This window comes from Varanus komodoensis, unplaced genomic scaffold (assembly GCF_004798865.1).
Source record: "Varanus komodoensis strain SLA01 unplaced genomic scaffold, ASM479886v1 scaffold3, whole genome shotgun sequence".
Taxonomy (NCBI): domain Eukaryota; kingdom Metazoa; phylum Chordata; class Lepidosauria; order Squamata; family Varanidae; genus Varanus; species Varanus komodoensis.
The window spans coordinates 61,994,258-62,010,957 of record NW_025335761.1 but is presented as its reverse complement, the minus strand read 5'-3'; the positions used below and the strand labels follow the sequence as shown (position 1 = coordinate 62,010,957).

At 50.8% G+C, this 16,700-nt stretch overlaps 1 protein-coding gene across 1 annotated transcript in view; it reads right to left on the bottom strand.

Moving 5' to 3' along the window:
• Positions 1-15,501, bottom strand: part of TMEM260 (transmembrane protein 260) — a 76,737-nt gene extending 61,236 nt beyond the window's left edge. Inside the window, exons 1-3 of the mRNA XM_044436258.1 lie at positions 15,384-15,501; positions 5,089-5,149; positions 3,221-3,864 (exon numbers count right to left, since the gene is read on the bottom strand). Coding sequence (XP_044292193.1) covers positions 3,221-3,864; positions 5,089-5,149; positions 15,384-15,501 — 823 coding nt within the window. The remainder of the gene's footprint in view (positions 1-3,220; positions 3,865-5,088; positions 5,150-15,383) is intronic.
• Positions 15,502-16,700: the final 1,199 nt, after the last annotated feature.

Sequence of the window (16,700 nt, the reverse complement as noted above, 5' to 3'; positions counted from 1 at the left end):
GTCGTACTCCAGGTAGGGGCGCAGCTGATGGATCAGCCGAAGCTGGAGGAAAGCGCTCCTCGCCACTGCTGTCACCTGAGCTTCCAGTGAAAGCTCCGGGTCAAGGAGCACTCCCAGGCTGCGGACCTTGTCCCTAAGAGGGAGTGCAACCCCATTTAGGACAAGGCCCAAGTCCCCCATCCCAAAGCCCGAGCCACCCACCAAAAGGACCTCCGTCTTGTCTGGATTGAGCTTCAGTTTATTGGCCCTCATCCAGCCCATTACCTCAGCCAGGCACCGGTTCAGCACAGCCGCTGCCTCACCTGGATTGGTGGAGAACGAGAGGTAGAGCTGGGTATCATCAGCGTACTGATGGTTCCGCAGCCCACACCTCCTGATGACCTCTCCCAGCGGTTTCATGTAGATGTTGAATAGCAAGGGGGACAAAATGGACCCCTGCGGTACTCCATGGCATAGCTTTAAATTGGGCCTTGGCTTCAGTTTGCAACTAGTGTAATTTATACAGAATAGGTGTTATGTGGGCACAAATCCGATACACAACACCAGATGCGCAGTCCCATGCTGGACTGCTGAAGTCTCCAGACCCATTCTAAGGGCAACCTGATGCAGAACACTGTACAGTAATCCAGTCGGGATGTTACCAGTGCATGAAAGTTTGGACAAGTTCTGCCTATTCAATCTACTGCTTTTCTCCTTGCGGGAGAGAAACTCTCTCCTGCAATGTCACCATCCTAGATGCTAATAACAAACTCATTCCCCAAGGGCAGGTTCTTCCCAAGTCACACATAAGATCGAGCAGGTGTCCGCAGGTTTGCAGGCAGCCACAGTCATTTCAGGATTTTGGAACCAACCGTTCTGAAGAACTACCACCCTATGACAGATCTGCCTTGCAGCTCCAACCACCATTAGATGATTCTGGCTACTGAGATCCACCCCAGTCAAATTTCAGGTCTGGTGATGCAATGGAAGCAGTGCTGGTCATTCTGGTTGAGGAATTAGACCAGGGAATGGAGGTAGGGGTTACCACCCTGTTGGCTCTCCCAGACTTCTCAACAGCTTTTAGAAACAGAGAAACAGTCAGAAGGGGCCTCCCAGGCCATCTAGTCTGATCCCCGGCTCCAGCCAGCTCCACTCATGACATGCCCACCATGTGCACGTCCAGCCTGTCCTTGAACACCCTCACCAATCGGGCCTCAACCACCTCCCATGGAAGCCCATTTCACACCCTCGGGGTCCTAACCATCAGGAAGTACTTCCTGGCATCCACCCTAATGCTTGGTTCCCTGAGCTTTGCTCCATTGGAACGTGTCCTGCCCTCCACTGCAGGGGAAAAATGGGTTGTGTTCCACATTTTGATACAACTGAGCATGGCATTCTTCTGGGCTGTTTGTGTGCATACGGCTTTGGAGACATGGTTTCACGGTGGTTCCCTTCTTGCCTGCAGGAGTGGTCCAGAGGTGGTCGTGGTGTTGCCCAACGTGCCTGAAGGGCACCAGGTTTAAGCAAGTTGTCGTAGACACTAGGTGTGAGCTTGTCATGTTATTGCACTGATGTGAAATGGCATAGGGAGTGGAGTTTTCTCAATATTTGTCCTCCTCCCTAAATCTGTGGAGATCTGACTTGGCATGTTCCACTATGGGGAAAGCTGGCTTACGATCCATGTAAATAATAACCTACCCCCCACAAAAGAACTATGAAAAATCCCACTATTCTTTCAAGGTACCCTAGGAGAACCGCAATATCACCCAGGATCTTTCACCTTAGTTGCAAGTTGCACTCACTTCCACCAGAGCATTCTCGTAAGTCTGTCAAACTCTATTATTACCTTGCACTGAATTATTCTCATGGACACACTCAAAACCTCTAGTGCCATCACCACCTTGAACTCCTTGCTCGCACCAGGAGGTTCTCCTGCTTCCCCATTATATAACCGGAAGAAAGGAAGTGCTTACAGGACTTACCAATGGGCTTCTGGAATGGCAATATTTTCATTATTGGTTATTTAGTCCTTGGCTGCCACAAAACTGCAAATATAAAATGAAAACTGCAGGGGCTCTCAGTGGTTGGCCCACCTTCCTGACCACAGAGCCTTGTATCATTAGGAACAGCAAGTTTATCAAGACCCTTAAAGTCTTCATCACATGAAAAAAGGCACCTCAGATTTTACCTCCCACAACAAACTGTTATGAGATAAAAGAGAAAGGTGCTTAGGCAGAAGATTTTTATTTTAGTTGGGTATCCCCTGCAGAAAGTTTAAAGCTACATGGCTAACAGGTCTACCAGTTGGGTATCACACTGGCTGCCTTAGCTTGGGCTGGAGTCAGACCTGGCCTTATTTAGAGCAGAGCCGCTGAAATCATGAGCAGCATTCTAGTGTGAGGTTAGTGAAATATCAGTTATGAGGTGCTAGCATGAACAAAGGCTACACAAACACCATTTGAATGTACTGCCATGATCAGTTTTCTGAGGAAACCTTTCATGTCAGGTTATGTTAGTCTTACATGAGAGTAAGCCATGGTTCAAAGGACTAGGACTTCAGTTAGACAAACACTGGATAAACTCTCAGTAATTACGCTTGGAGAAGCAAAAGTGTTCCAATGCATGCAAGACAACAACATGACATCTGCCTGTCTCACAACAGCCCTGCAAGGTAGGCCAGGCTGAGAGGAAAATCCAGGGCTAGCTCAATGATTGGTCCAGCTGAGGGAAGAGGGGGGCCCACAGGCCCACCGTACCTTAAGAATTATAAACATCAAAAAATTAACTCTATTAGCACCCCTATTATTACTAATTTCATTCCTAAACTGCCCAACAACTGGAGAACTCTGCACAGTTCACAAAACACAGAAACAACATGGAACATACAATTGCAGCATCACCTGTCAGTGTACACAATTTAAAGCCGTTCACACAACTAAAACTACTTCACTAAAAACTAGACCAGTTAAAATAGCTGACAAGTCAGATACCATTTATATACAAATAATTATTTCCCTGCAGGATATATAATTTAATAAAAATACATGCAATGTTCTTATTGCTTTAATCCACTAAGGGTCCACTATGCTAAAAAAGAAAAGGGGGAGGGGAGAATCCGGAAGCGTAACATTAACATGAATTAGAATATGCAAATATGAGCATGTGCACTGAGCAGGAGTCTCGCGGTGCACGCTGGGAGCGGGGGCGCGCGCGGGGAGAAGGCAGGGCCGCGGTACGTTACCGGAATCGCCCCCGGGCGCGGAGGGGGGCACCGCCGCCACATACAGAGCCGCCACCGCCGCGCCCACCGCGCCGGCCCCGCGCAGCGCCCCCATGCCGTCGCCGCCGCCGCCGCCGTGCGCATGCGCGCGCCGCCCGCTTCCCGGTTCTGGGCGGGTGGGCGGGGCCGCGGCGGCCTGTTCCACTCGGCGGGGACAGAGCGGCGTCCCCCTCGCGCAGAACCGCGATGGCCGCGCCGGCGCCGGAGCGCCTTCGCCCGCCTGCTCGCCCTGGCCTGGCCTGGTAGAGGAGGCGCGCGCCCCCGCCCGGTCAGGAGCGGTACTGCACCCGGCGGCGGCGGCCAAGGGGAAGCGGCGCGCCGGCGCTAAGGCTGCCAAGGTCTCGATCCCCCTTACTTGGCAGTAGGGGCCGTGGCACCCAACGGGGCTGGCGTCTGAGTAGAGCTGCGCAGGCTCGCGCCGTAAGAACGCTGCTTCTGCCTCCCGGCAAAGGCTGCGCGTGTCTCCGCGAGCCGTTCCTTTTTTGCACGTCCCGTGTCGGCTCCGCGCTTTTCTCTCTTGGCCCTTCCACACGTGACTTGGGCTCGCCGCCGGAACGGCCCCTGAAGAGGCCATCCGCATCCGCACGCCGCCGCCAGGGACTCCGCTAGATCCCCGAGAGGCCGGGGATCGGGGCCGCAGGACTGTAGATGCACGCACGCGTTTGCACGTGTTGAATGCACTTCTGCTGCGAAGCGTGCAACGGGACGCGCGCGCGTGTCTGTAAGGCACCCCTTCTCCGACGGACACCCCGATTTGTAAAAAGGGAAGCCCAGATGGGAGAGGAGGGCATTTGATCGGGCGGGGGGGCCTCACGAAGACTTGGGGGTGCAGCAGGAGCTGAAACCCACGTGGGGCAAGAGCCGGCTCATCTGGGGGGGACCAGTTGCCCCTGAGATGCTCAGGGCCCCTGGCGCTTTCAGCAAGGGTGGTGGGGCTTTAGCGGGCCACCCCATAATACTATCTTTGTCCCTGCTGAGGACATGGGAAAGATCACTATACTATCTTTGCAATATGCCCATCACCATGCACACGTTTCTTTCCCCTTTTATCTCAGTCCTGCCACGATCCATGTTTTATGAGAGGCAGAGATAAGATGTTCTCTTGTCGTTCTAGAGAACAGACCCGAGACCCAAGCATTTCAATTAAAAGAGAAGGCTCTGACAAAATATGAAGAGCCACTCTCTTGCAGTGTGAGCTGTACAACAGCTAGACAGAGACCTTGGAAAATAACCCTAACCCAACTCTCTGGGACTTTGTGGCACAGGATTTCCTGAAGCAGCAGGGGTGGACTAGATGACCTTTGTGATCCCTTCCAACTCTGATTCTGTGATGCATCCATAGGTAATGTTACCAAGCCTTTCTTCAAGTATTCAGAGTAAATATTAAGTATTCTCTCAAGTCAGCAGTATTGCTAGCTGCATTTTACATTGTATTTTGTTGTAATTTATACAAGCTGCTTAGAGGCTTTTTATTTATTTTATTTATTTAGAAAATTTCTATGCCGCCCCATTCACCGAAGCCTCGGGGCGGCTCACAACATAAATCAATTAAAATAATATGAATTAACAATATAAAATAAGTTAACAATATAAAATAAGTCACCCTGGCTTCAGGTATTGGGCAGTCTAGAAATAAAAGGAATCAGAAAAATAATATTTTATGTATGTATTTATTTAAAATATTTACATCCCGTCCTATATGCAGCTCGTCCCAGATCAGCTTACAAATACAGTCCTCACTTCCTCCAAAACTTTGAACATGGCACACAGGGTTCCCTCCCCCATGCCTTTTATCCTCACTACAACCCTGCGAGGTAGACTAGACTCACCAGGCCAGCCAGTGATCTTCATAGCGGGGTGAGGATTCAAACATGGACATCTCCATTGGTTCTGAAGCATGAAAGAATAGGTTAGATATGAAACCTGAAGACACATGCTCTGGTCTTCTTTCCTCCCCTGATAAATTTTGAACCATCCGTAATTAAAGGAGCTACTGATGAAAACGCACATGGCCGCAGGTCAGCGTGAAGGAAGTGATGTGCTGATGCTTCATGAAATTATTATTATTATTATTATTATTATTACATTTCTATGCCGCCCCTTGCCGAAGCCTCGGGGCGGCTTACAACACAATAAAATACATTGAAATACAATAGAACATAACAATAGAATAGAACATAACAATAACAAAATAGAATAGAACATAACAATAGAAATGACGGGACCAAGAGGATGCATCTTTGCCCTCCCCAGGCATTGCATCCCCTCCCGGTTAACCAACCATGGTTTGTTAGCATGGCTGGGTTCAGACATCACAATAACCCATAGTTCAGCAGCATCCCACACTCAGTCCAGGTTCAGCCCAAGTCGAGATTCAGCTCTTCTGTGGTCTGAACCCAGCCAATGTCTAATGTTTAAGATCAATATGTTATAAAGGCTTTTATGCCAGGTGACCCACCCAGGAAAGCACAGACAAACGGACAAACGAGATCTGGGACTGTAGGTTCTGCTATGAAGAATATTATAAACAGCAGCTTGATGTGCAGCAGTAGTTAAGAAAGCAAATAGAGTCCAGAGAAGTACTGATAGAAGAGTAAAACACACACCCACAAAAATCATTATGGGATTGTAAGAAGAGACGACTGAAGCCCATACCTGAAGCACTGCGGAAGATTAAAGGAAGGGTTTGAATACAAATTGCACGGAAAAGCAGTACAACTGAGTGAAACCAGGACGATAAAACAGTCATGTGGATTATATCTAAGCAGAGACGTTTGGGAAATTAGGTTTGCATTCATTTAATTTAAAAAAAGAAATAAAATGGAGAAGATTAAGGAATGCATGATTGAAGTGTGGATGCGATCAGTCCGGAGCTCTGTGTGTCTTCTCCACTCACTTCTATGGAGTGAGCTGACCCGTACATACAACATCATGTCCCATCTGTGTAGCAGTTCTCCCCATTGAAAGTGATGGGGGAGAAATCGGAAGTGCAAGGGAATGGTGCGGATCGCCTCTGCTTCGGTCTGGACAAGGAAGCCAGCTTGCCATAATGCACATTCGAACAGACGAGCCGAACACTGCTAGGCATTCAGAAGGACTGGTCCTTATTTAAGCTCTGCAGCAATGGGGCCTGCCCGGAGGAATGTTGTCCAAGGGGTCGCAGTGGGTCGATCACGACTCCGCACCTCGCAACAGTGGGGGGCACGTGCAGCCCCACATGCCTTCCAGCTGTGACTCTCCACTTCGTGCTCCATGGGCTGTGCTGGCCGAGGCCGATGGGAGTAGCAGTCAGAAGAACGTAAGGTGTACCTTGATGCATCAGACCAAGGATACAGGAAGACTGCGTCCCGTTCTGGGGACCAAGATTTAAGAAAGATGCAGGTAAATTGGAAAGGGTCCAGCGGAGGGCGACAAAAATGATCCGGGGTTTGGAAATGCTGCCCTGTGAGGAGAGACTGGGAGAACTGGGCATGTTCAACCCTGAGAAGAGAAGACTGAGTGGGGAGATGATATCCCTCTATAAGGACCCCAAAGCCTGTCGCAAAGAGGAAGGGCAAGGTCTCTTCTTGCTGATGCCAGAGTGCAGGGCACGGAATAATGTTATAATGTTATTTTTGTATTTTTAATTTTAATGTTTATATTTTTAATCTAATGTTATTTATTTTTAACTTATTGTTGTAAGCCGCCCCGAGGCTTCGGCAAATGGGGCGGCATAAAAATGTTTTAATAAATAAATAAATAACCAAGCTGCGACAACCCAGATTCAGGCTGGACATCAGGAAAAGCTTCCTCGCTGTCAGAGCAACACGGCAGTGGGACCAGCTGCCCGGAGAGGTGGGGGGCTCTCCCACACTGGAGACATTCAAGAAGGAACTGGGCAGCCCTCTGAGTGGGATGGTGTAAATGGGTGTCCTGCAACAGCAGGGGGGTGGACTGGATGGCCTTCATGCCCCCTTCCAACTCTACTATTCTATGACCCTATGATTGCCCATTGCTCTGTCCTCACAGTGGCCAACCAGCAGCCTGGAGGCAGTCACAAGCCAGACGTGAGGACAACGGCATGCCCCCACCCATGTTCCCCAGCAACTGGGGTACATGGGACTAGTACTTCTGCCCCTGGAGCTAATGTAGATCCATCAGGACTAGTAGCCATAGGTATTTTTCCTATGAACTTTTCAGTCCCCTTTTAACGTCCTCCGGATTGGTGGCTTATCCCTGCAATCTGTGGAAGCAAAGCCCACCACCTCCTCCCTTTGATCTGTCGAATCTCCCACCCATCATGACCCCTTTGGGTTCCAGCATTATGAAGCAGACAGAAAAATGCCCCCTCCACTTCCTCCCCACCCGGCATAATTTTTTACACCTGGATCAGGTCTCTTCATACTTGCTTTTTTTCTGAGCTAAACCCTCCCAGATTTTGTAACCTTTCCTCAAAGGGGAGTTGCTCCAGGACTTGGATCATTTTAGTTCTCCCTTTCTGCATCTTGTATACCACCCAGAGAACCCAAGCAGAGCTGCAGGTGCGATTGATAAATTTTTAAATAATCAACTGGAAGACCATGCATTTTCCACCACTTAAGTATTGGGAAGAAAATACTCCATTGGGTTGCAAGGAAATTTGTGTGTCCCAATGGGTCCCGACTTGGGAACAAGCCCTTATCGTACACTAAATGTGGGATTGCACAGTGCAGTTGTCATCAAGTTTTAGCAATGCTGTGCTGGTTCTACATTTCCACAAATACGTTTCTCCACACCGAATCCATTTCTTATCATTAAGATGCATGCCCACCGAATTCAGCAGTGCTTATTTTGTTCTTACATGATTTGATTAACACATGCGTTGAAGATTTCTGTAATTTTCTATACCTAGCAAGGTTTTGGAAATTTTTAAAAAAGACTAAAGGGTGTAAGAAAGATACCCTCACTCACCTCCCCATCCCCCCCCACCCGTCCAGATTTCGGTGCTGGTTCCCGTTTTCGCCTTGTGTGGAAACTGCGCCACTTTTAGCGCTGGAGCATCCTCTAGTGGTGAGCTGGCTTTGCAGAGCTGGGGACTCTTGCTACAAAAGCGGATCTCCTGTAGGGTGGCCACATACACACCCTGGGTGTGCCCCGCAAAAGAGGAAAGCTCTGCCCTGGAATGAGGGTGCCCATTTGCCTCAAGTTTGCCTGTGCTAAAGTGTCTGTGCAAAGGTGCATTTCGGCATCCTTGCTGCATTTAAATCAAAATGCATTGCTTTCTTCAAAACTGGGAAACGGAGGCCTGTGACTGAGAGCGCCCAGAGAGCAAACTAAGCAGGCAAAGTGTTGAGAGGCAATTTCGTGGTCCTTGAAGTTCTTCTTTCTTCTGGCTTTTAATCAATCCATTGGATTACTTGTTCATTTGTTTTATATCTGCGCTGCCCCATAGCTGAACCTCTCTGGGCGTGGACTATGCAGTGCTTCAAAAGAGGACTGTCACCTGTAAGACTTGGCCACCCAAACCCTTATTTTCAGCAAGGATGTCGGAGACTCAAATGAGTTCAGGTTTTTATGACTCCGACCTGTGGGGTTTGCAGCACACCGGCTTCTTCTGTGTCGTACAGACGCAAACCACATTTTTCTTGTTTTAACTTCAGGGAGATCCGTGTAACCGCATGCTAGCACAAATGCATGCTTCCAAACAGACACAGAGCTTGTATAAAAATTCCAATTCCAGTCATCAGCAGAGGATAGAACAAAAAATGCCAGACAAGCTGTGAAAAACAGATGGAAGCAATCTAACCAACTCTGTACAACCCTAGTTTTAAGGGGAAATCTGCCTGGGAAATAAAATAATAATGCCGAGCCATTATGTCGCATTTTTGTGCTCGGAAGCATCTTGCATGGATTATCTTGTTACAGAAGCAACATGGAAGGTGTGCCTGTCCATACCCTCTCCCCGCCACTACAGACAAGGAGCATCGACCTGGCGCAGGTCACTCGGGGTCAAGCTGGGCGTTATACGAGCCGTCTGTGACCGGATCTCGTGTCGTTTGCTAAAGGCAGACGTGGAATGGGGGAGACCCGACCAGGGGGAAGACCCGACCGCATTGCCCCCAGCATGGCCTAAATCCAAATTCTCTCCCTGGAGCTGCTGCTATCCATGGAAGGGCCAATTAGACCACCGTTTAGGCAGCCACCCTCCGATTCAAATACTCCCCACATGCTGCGGGGGCAGTTTTAGGAGAGGAAAGCACATACAGAAATGTGTGCAATGCAGAGACTGTACACGAGACAGATCTCAGGAGAGGCCGGCTTGGAACCGTAAAGTTCCCTTTCATTGCACAGATCTTCCGCAATGAACCTGTCCTGTTCTCTAGCTTCCAGCGAGCTTCTCTAGCGTCTTGTTTCCAGTGGAAAGCCCCATATTTCCAGCCAGCATAGATCCTGGACATGTCTGTGAAGTAGCTTGGGCCTCTCCCTGCACTCACTCTGATACTGACTTCCTTTGGAAATGGCTCGCTCCAGAAGCTGGCCTGGATTGATATGTGCCAGGCCCCCAAAAGCAGCAGGGAGCCTGTTGGCCATGCAGCTGGACCTTACGGGAACCTCACACATCTGGAAGGCAACAGTTGCATTTCATCACCTTCTTCCTTTCCGTGTACCATGCACACAACTATGCAAGGGGGAAAGAGAGTAGAGGGAAAACAAACACGATATTTGTAAAGCAATTTCAAACCCAGCTGGAGTACACTTCTCCAAAAACAACTGAAGCTGTGTGTACTCAGCAAGGTGTCTTTTCCAACTGGGGTCTCTTGCAGCTTTTCTCCTGAGAGACCCCGTTTAGAGGAAAGGCAAGAGATAACGGAGTGAAAGAGAATAATACTTAAAGCAAATTCTCGTCACCCATGGCATTGTCATTACAAACTCCAATGAACACAGTTATTGCAAATAAATAAAAACAATCGACCAGAACCAGTTTTACATAAGAAAATACAGAAATACCATCCAATTAGGCCTAAGCTTCCGTTAAACCTTTTCTTTCGCCCATCAGGTGATAAGGTTAATAGGAAAACACTCAAAAGGCCGTATTTTGTGGGAGGGGGAGACAGGCAGACGGAACCATTTTGCAAGTTGTCAGGATGATCATAAGGCGAAAGGTATGCAGACTTAAGCAGGTCGAAGACCAGTCCGTCTTTACGAGGGATGCTGGGAATTGTGGATGCAGGTGGGGCACTGGCTTTAAGAGAGTCGCCCATGCTCTACCAAAGACTCTCCTACGTTCTTTGAAGGACACTAGGACAGTTCAAATGGCACGGCACCGTGTTTGCGAAGTAGGCACGGTCTTTCCCTGTGGCCACTCTGCAGTTGAGACTCAGCTGCTTCGACACCTGGGCGAATTCAAGATGTTGGCAAAGCTGACCATTTCTGGGGGCCTTGAGGTCGACACCGGCGCCTGCGACCCCAACAAATCCATCATTCCCTTCTGTGCAGTGTCCCAGAGAATCAGACATCAGAAATCTGACTTGCCTCTTGCAGGGGATGGGGGCTTGGCCTGAGTTCCCCTCAAACCCGAAAATGATCACTATTCAAGAGAAGATATTTCTCAGTGGAGCACCTCGAGGGAGACATCACATGTTCCCAGCAAGATCTGGTCAGTCAGGAGTCAAGACGTGAAGGACCCTCCGTTTGGGGAAGAGGGACAGTTGTGTGGGCTTTGTTCTGGGAGTGTTTGCCACTGCCTCCCAGCCCGGCTCGCTTCCTAAAGCCAGGCTGAGCCCAAAAGGAGGTCCGCAAAAGCAAGAGGGGGGGGATTCCGCAGAGCTTTGCTGCATCCCTAGTCAGTAGCAAGAGCCAAGGGCCAGCAACCCAGCTCCCTCCGCCTCGCCCAGGAATTGCAGCTGAGGAGGGCAGGGGATGCCCAGCCGAAGGGTCCTCTCTGGTCCAGAATTCTGTTCCCATAGCGACCGAGCAGCTGCCACAAGCAGCATGTGAGTGCGACAGCCGCCTCACCCATATTCCCCAGCAACTGGTGCTCAGCGACCGGCTGCTTGTGACCCTGAAGGCAATCAGTCGTCACCAGGACTCGTAGCCATGGAGAGCCACCCCCTCCAAGGACGAGTTCAGTCCCTTTCCAATGGCCCTCATGAGATGTTGAGTGAATTCCATCCTTCACCTGCCCGCTGCACGTTGAGCAAAATGGCCCAACCGCAGTCCCTGGAGGGGGCAGACACGGGGTCAACACTGCCACTGCCGTGGCTTGTGGCAGCATGGATTCCACCCCCCCCACCTCCCCACCTCCTCCTCCTCCTCCTCCTCTTATTCTAAACGTCGTGTCGTAGCTGGCGGTCTGGCTCAACGTGGACACGATGGCAAATATTCGTGCTGTTATCCATTTAACATATATTATCCTGCTCAGCAACAAAATAGCGGTCACTTCCCAGCAGCTGTCGGGGGCAGCAGACGCAAACTCGATTTGGTTCCTGGAGTTCTGATGCAACTATGACTTACGTGGGTTTAATACGCAGAGCCGTGTGTCCTCGGAGTTTTTGTCTTTTTTTGTCAGTGTCGGCAGAGTTTTTGTTGGCTTGCCCCCACTTCTCACGTTGCCGGAAGAGAGAAGCAGCTGTGAAGCACGGCATGAGGGAGGAGGCGCTCGCTGGCCACTAGGCTTGCTGGCCATGGGCTGCCTCCTTCACCGGCCCGGCTGCACACACCAGCTGCCGAGGAGCCTGGGCAGGAGGAGGCCTTGCACCCACCCGTCCTGCTGGAGGGATCCTGGAGGCAGCTGGTTTATTTATTCATTTATTTTTGCATTTATATGCCACCCATACTCCAAATGAAGTCTCTGGGTGGCTGGCAATATTTAAAATAATGCCCTCATTAAAAACAATAAAATAATCATTAAAACGATTAAAATAAAAACAGTCAACTTTGCTGCTGTGTGTATGGAATACAGGGCTGGATGGACCTTGGGCTTTTCTTGCATTCTTGTGGTGGTAAGAAGGGATGGAGAAGAGGGTAAGGGGGGGAATGTCGCTTCTGTGTTCAGCCATGAAAGTAGTACTCAGGCCTGCTAAAAGGGGAGCTCCCGGAGAACGAGTCTAGGGTCTAAGATTGCCAAGCTGCACAATTGTCGCTAGCAAAGGTACGTGCTGAATTTCAGCTTTGTGGCTCCCTGCAAACAAGGACTCGTTCATCAGTGGGTGTGTTTGGTGCGTTGCCTGGCCTTTTAAAGATCTCTTTGTTAAAATGCCCCCCATCTATGTACTTGCATAAATGGGCCGATTATGGGTGCCATTCCTGGCATCATCTGAGAAAGGGTGCCAGGAAAGCTTCTGCCCCAGTGCCAGTTTGTATGTGCCCACCGCTTGGCTTGGTTTCCGTTGCACTGTTACGATCCTGCTGCATTAACTGCATGGAGCAGCCCATATTCCAAGCCAGGGTGTGTGCCTCCTGCGGTCAGTGCTGAAGGCTCTTCTTTGGGTGCCCACGCTGAATCCCTGTCCTTGGTTTGGCATCCCCAGGGAAGCTTAGCCCGTGTCTGGAAGAGCGGTGGAGAGTGTCAGCTCAAATCTGGCTGACCTGGGACCCTTTTGGAGATCTCCAGATGGACAGAGCCCCTTCCCGGATTCCTGACTCCCCCATTGGAGTGCCTTTCCTAAGACTTAGCTGCTGCCTGGAAGCTCCAGAAGCGATAACAGTCAAGTCGGTTTGCTCTTTTGGCCCTGCTCCCTGTGGCCCTGCCCATCGTTGGAAGGTGGTCCCTGAGGGCTTTCCTGGGATGGAACTTGGCTCTTGAACTGGACGGGCAGTGCCTGGAACGGTGACCCATGCGCTGGTAACCTCTCAGTTGGACTATTGCAATGCGCTCTGCGTGGGGCTGCCCTTGAAGACGGTCTGGATACTTCAATTGGCCCAGAATGGAGCTGCCGGGTTATTAATCGGGACCGGCAGATACTCCCATATCACGCCGGTCCTATATCATCTACACTGGCTGCCAATTGAAGCCTGGGCCCAATTTAAGGTGCTGGGGATGACCTATAAAGCCCCAAATGGCTTGGGTCCTGGATACCTGAAGGAGCACCTCCTCCCCTATTTGCCCTCCCGCCCCTTCGGATCTGAGGCAGAGGCCCTCCTCCGGGAGCCCTCCTTGAAGGAGATTAGGAGGGTGGCTGCCCGGAGGAGGGCCTTTTCAGTGGTGGCACCCAGACTGTGGAACACGCTCCCCAGGGAGGTTCGCCTGGTGCCGTCACTTTATTCTTTGCGGCATCAGGCGACGAGCGCTTTATTTTCCCAATATTTTAACAGTTAATTGATTTTATCCTTGTTTTTACTACCATTTATTAGATGCGCTGTGTTGTATGTTGTGTGTTGTAGATGGTTGCTTTGTTTTTTGTTTTGTTTTTTGTACACCGTCCAGAGACTTTTAGTATAGGACAGCATATAAAAACTTTAAATAAAATAAAATATAAAAACTAGAACGCTGCCCCACCCCAGCTCCTGGTTTTGGATCAAGGACTGGGGCTTCCATTTTACCAGAATTTTTAAGAACAATTAATCCCGAGCGGATTGTTTTTGCCTTGCTGTTATTCATTTAGCTATTTAGCTATTTATTTTTAATCTGGACTTTGTCTTGTAGGGAGCCACAAGGAGTTTATATAATCCTCCTCCTCTCCGTTTGTTCCTTACAACATCCCTGTGCAGTAGGTCAGGCTGACAGTCAGTGACCAGCCCAAAGCCCCTCAGCAAGCTTTGTGGCCAAACGGGGTTAGAACTCGGCCCTCCCAAGACCAATGCGCAAACCGTATCATTGCAAAATCAATACATAGTCTTCTAAGATGCCACTTCATTGTATTGTTTGAATTCTTATTGTAACTCAGTCTGCCTTGGACAATTTCATTTGAAGGCTGAGCTTAAAAAATAGATGAAACTCAGAAAATATAGCAAGTATGATCACCTAAATATGGGAAAATCAATAATAAAACTCTTTGCATGAGCTATTTTTCAGGAATTCCAGAACAAAGACTCCCGTCCACATTTCCCGGCCACTGCAGCCATCTTCCTGGCCACTAGTTTCCAGAGAGGCCTTTATTCCGTTGCGCCATGACCGGTTTCATAATGGTTCTCAAATCTTTCCCTAGCCACTAATTGGGGAGCGGGGGGGGGGGGGGGGATTGATGGTGATCTAGTCCTTCTGCTGATCTCTGTGCATTTGGACAGTTTGAGCTAATGCATCGTTTTGCAGGCATATGTTTAGTTGCCGGGGGGAAAGGGGGGCCGGCGTCCTCCATGCTGCTCTGCCAATCACACAGGCTAATGCTTTAAATATCACTTTTAATACTAATGTCAGATTATTTAAAAAAACCCAACAACAACCCTAATCCATTCTGCTGATTGGAACCAGGAGAAGGATAAGAGGACTTCTATCCATGCATTAACACGTTCCGTGGAGTGCAAACCCACTTTATTCTGACTAAAACGTAAGGTTGGGAACTAATACAATCTGCACTCTGCGGAGAGTTTTCAGACCATCTCTTGATGCGCACGCCCCTTCGTGGGATTCTTAATCGGGCCCAGTCACTGTGCCGCCGGTGAGCCACACGGTAAACAAGAAGCAAGTGTGACGTGTCTCACATTTGCTCTTAGGCTACCCCCCATGTGCTTTTAAAAACATTTTTCCAATGTTTAAATAGAAACAGAAAGGGCGAGGGGGGGACTAAGAAGCACTCAGCCAAAAGCAGCTTTGCAGAAATGTGTTGGAAGAGACTAAAATAAAAACATTTCGAAAGTAAGCTACCCAAATCTCTCAAAGATGGACAGATAAAGGAAGGGGGCACTTTGAAGTCCAGATGCTTGGGCCCACTTTCCCACCCCGCAGATGTAGGGGTTTGCACGAGGATGAAACCTGTTCCGGATCAGGCGGATGGCGGGGCGGCTTCCTGCTGAGCACCGCACAGGGGCGCCCTTGACGTGGGGCAGGTACGCGCCGCACTTGGACGCATGTGGGTACCAGGGTCTCGGAGGGCAAGGCACCTTCCACGGAGCCGTCCCTCTGGGGGTTCACCTTCCCGCCACGCTTATCGCCATCTCGGCTGCTCCTCGGCCTCTTTCTCATCTTTGCCATTGCCAGGTTATCTCCTGCCCCTTCCTCCCCGCTCACCTCCGCCGCTGCCTGGCGAGAGGCGGGCTGCAAGGGCGGAGAGGAGCAGAGACGCCGCATAGCTCTGGCCAGGAGGGCTGCCACGGGACCTTCCGATCACGCCTCTGAGCGCCGCCATCTTTGTGGGCACTGCCCGCCCCATGGGCCCCTGCTCAGTCGCTGGACCTCCTCCATCTTCCCCCTCCAAAGCTTCCACTCGTTGGCAGGCGGAGTAACCAGGCTGCAGCACCTCCGTTCTCTGGGCCAGAGCGAGAGGCCGGGGAGCAGGAAGGTGGCTGTGGGAGGCCCGCCCAGGGGCCCCGTGACGGAGCCCTGAGGGACCATGGCTGCTGCCAGGTGCCCAGCCAGCCCTGCCCTTCCCGCTCGGAGCAGGACCCGTCACCTGCACTGGCGAGAGGACCGGCCCGGGATGCTACGGAGCCAGTCCTAGCCCCACCGCAAGCCTGGGGGTCACTCGCTCACTCTCAGCCTAGCCTATCTCGCAGAGTGGTTGTGAGGGTAGGACCGGGAGGAGGAAGAGGGACCTGTGTGCCTCCCAGAAGCAAAAACGGCGGGGAAGAACTGCCACGGAGAGCATCAAAGGAATCCGACGCCCTGGCTGCGCAGAGCAAGCCAGACACTTGATCCGGTTGGGATGCTGTCCGGAAGAGACAGGTGGTGAGGGCTGCAAATTTTCCAGGATCCTGGGCTGCCAGGAGTGCTGTCCGGCAGGATCTAGGCCTGAGGCCGGGCCTAAGAGGCTAAGGGGCCACCTGGCCTCTTCCTGGAGCTCAGCAGGGCCCAGATGCAGAACAAGCCCGGCTGTGTCCCGCGAACGAGCCCAAGCGAACGAGCCCAAGCCTCCATTGCTGGACTTTGGGGCTGTGAGTCCGAGTTCCTTGCGAGCCTGTGGAGTGTTCGCACGGGTGTCTGCTAGCAAACAAGCCCACGTGAAACGCTGCACAAGGAGAAGCTGGCGAGGAAGTCATTCCAGAGCACTTGAACCCACGGACACGCCATGAAGCGGGTTGGGGGAAGGTGTAGGAGGGACAAGAGGAAGGAATTCTTGACGCAATGCACAGCTGAACTATGGGATTCGCTGACACGGAAATAGTGAATCCGGGAGGCTCTCTGTGGCCACTAGGCTTGCTGGCCATGGGCTCCCTCCTTCGCCAGGCTGGCCAGTTGCAGAGGAGCTGGGCAGGCGAGGCCTTGCACCCATCCTGCTGGAGGGATCCTGCGGGCAGCTGGTTTGCCGCTCTGTGCACAGAGAGCTGGACTAGACGGACCTTGGTTCTGATCCAGCAGGGTGTTTCTCCTGTTCTCACATTCTTATCC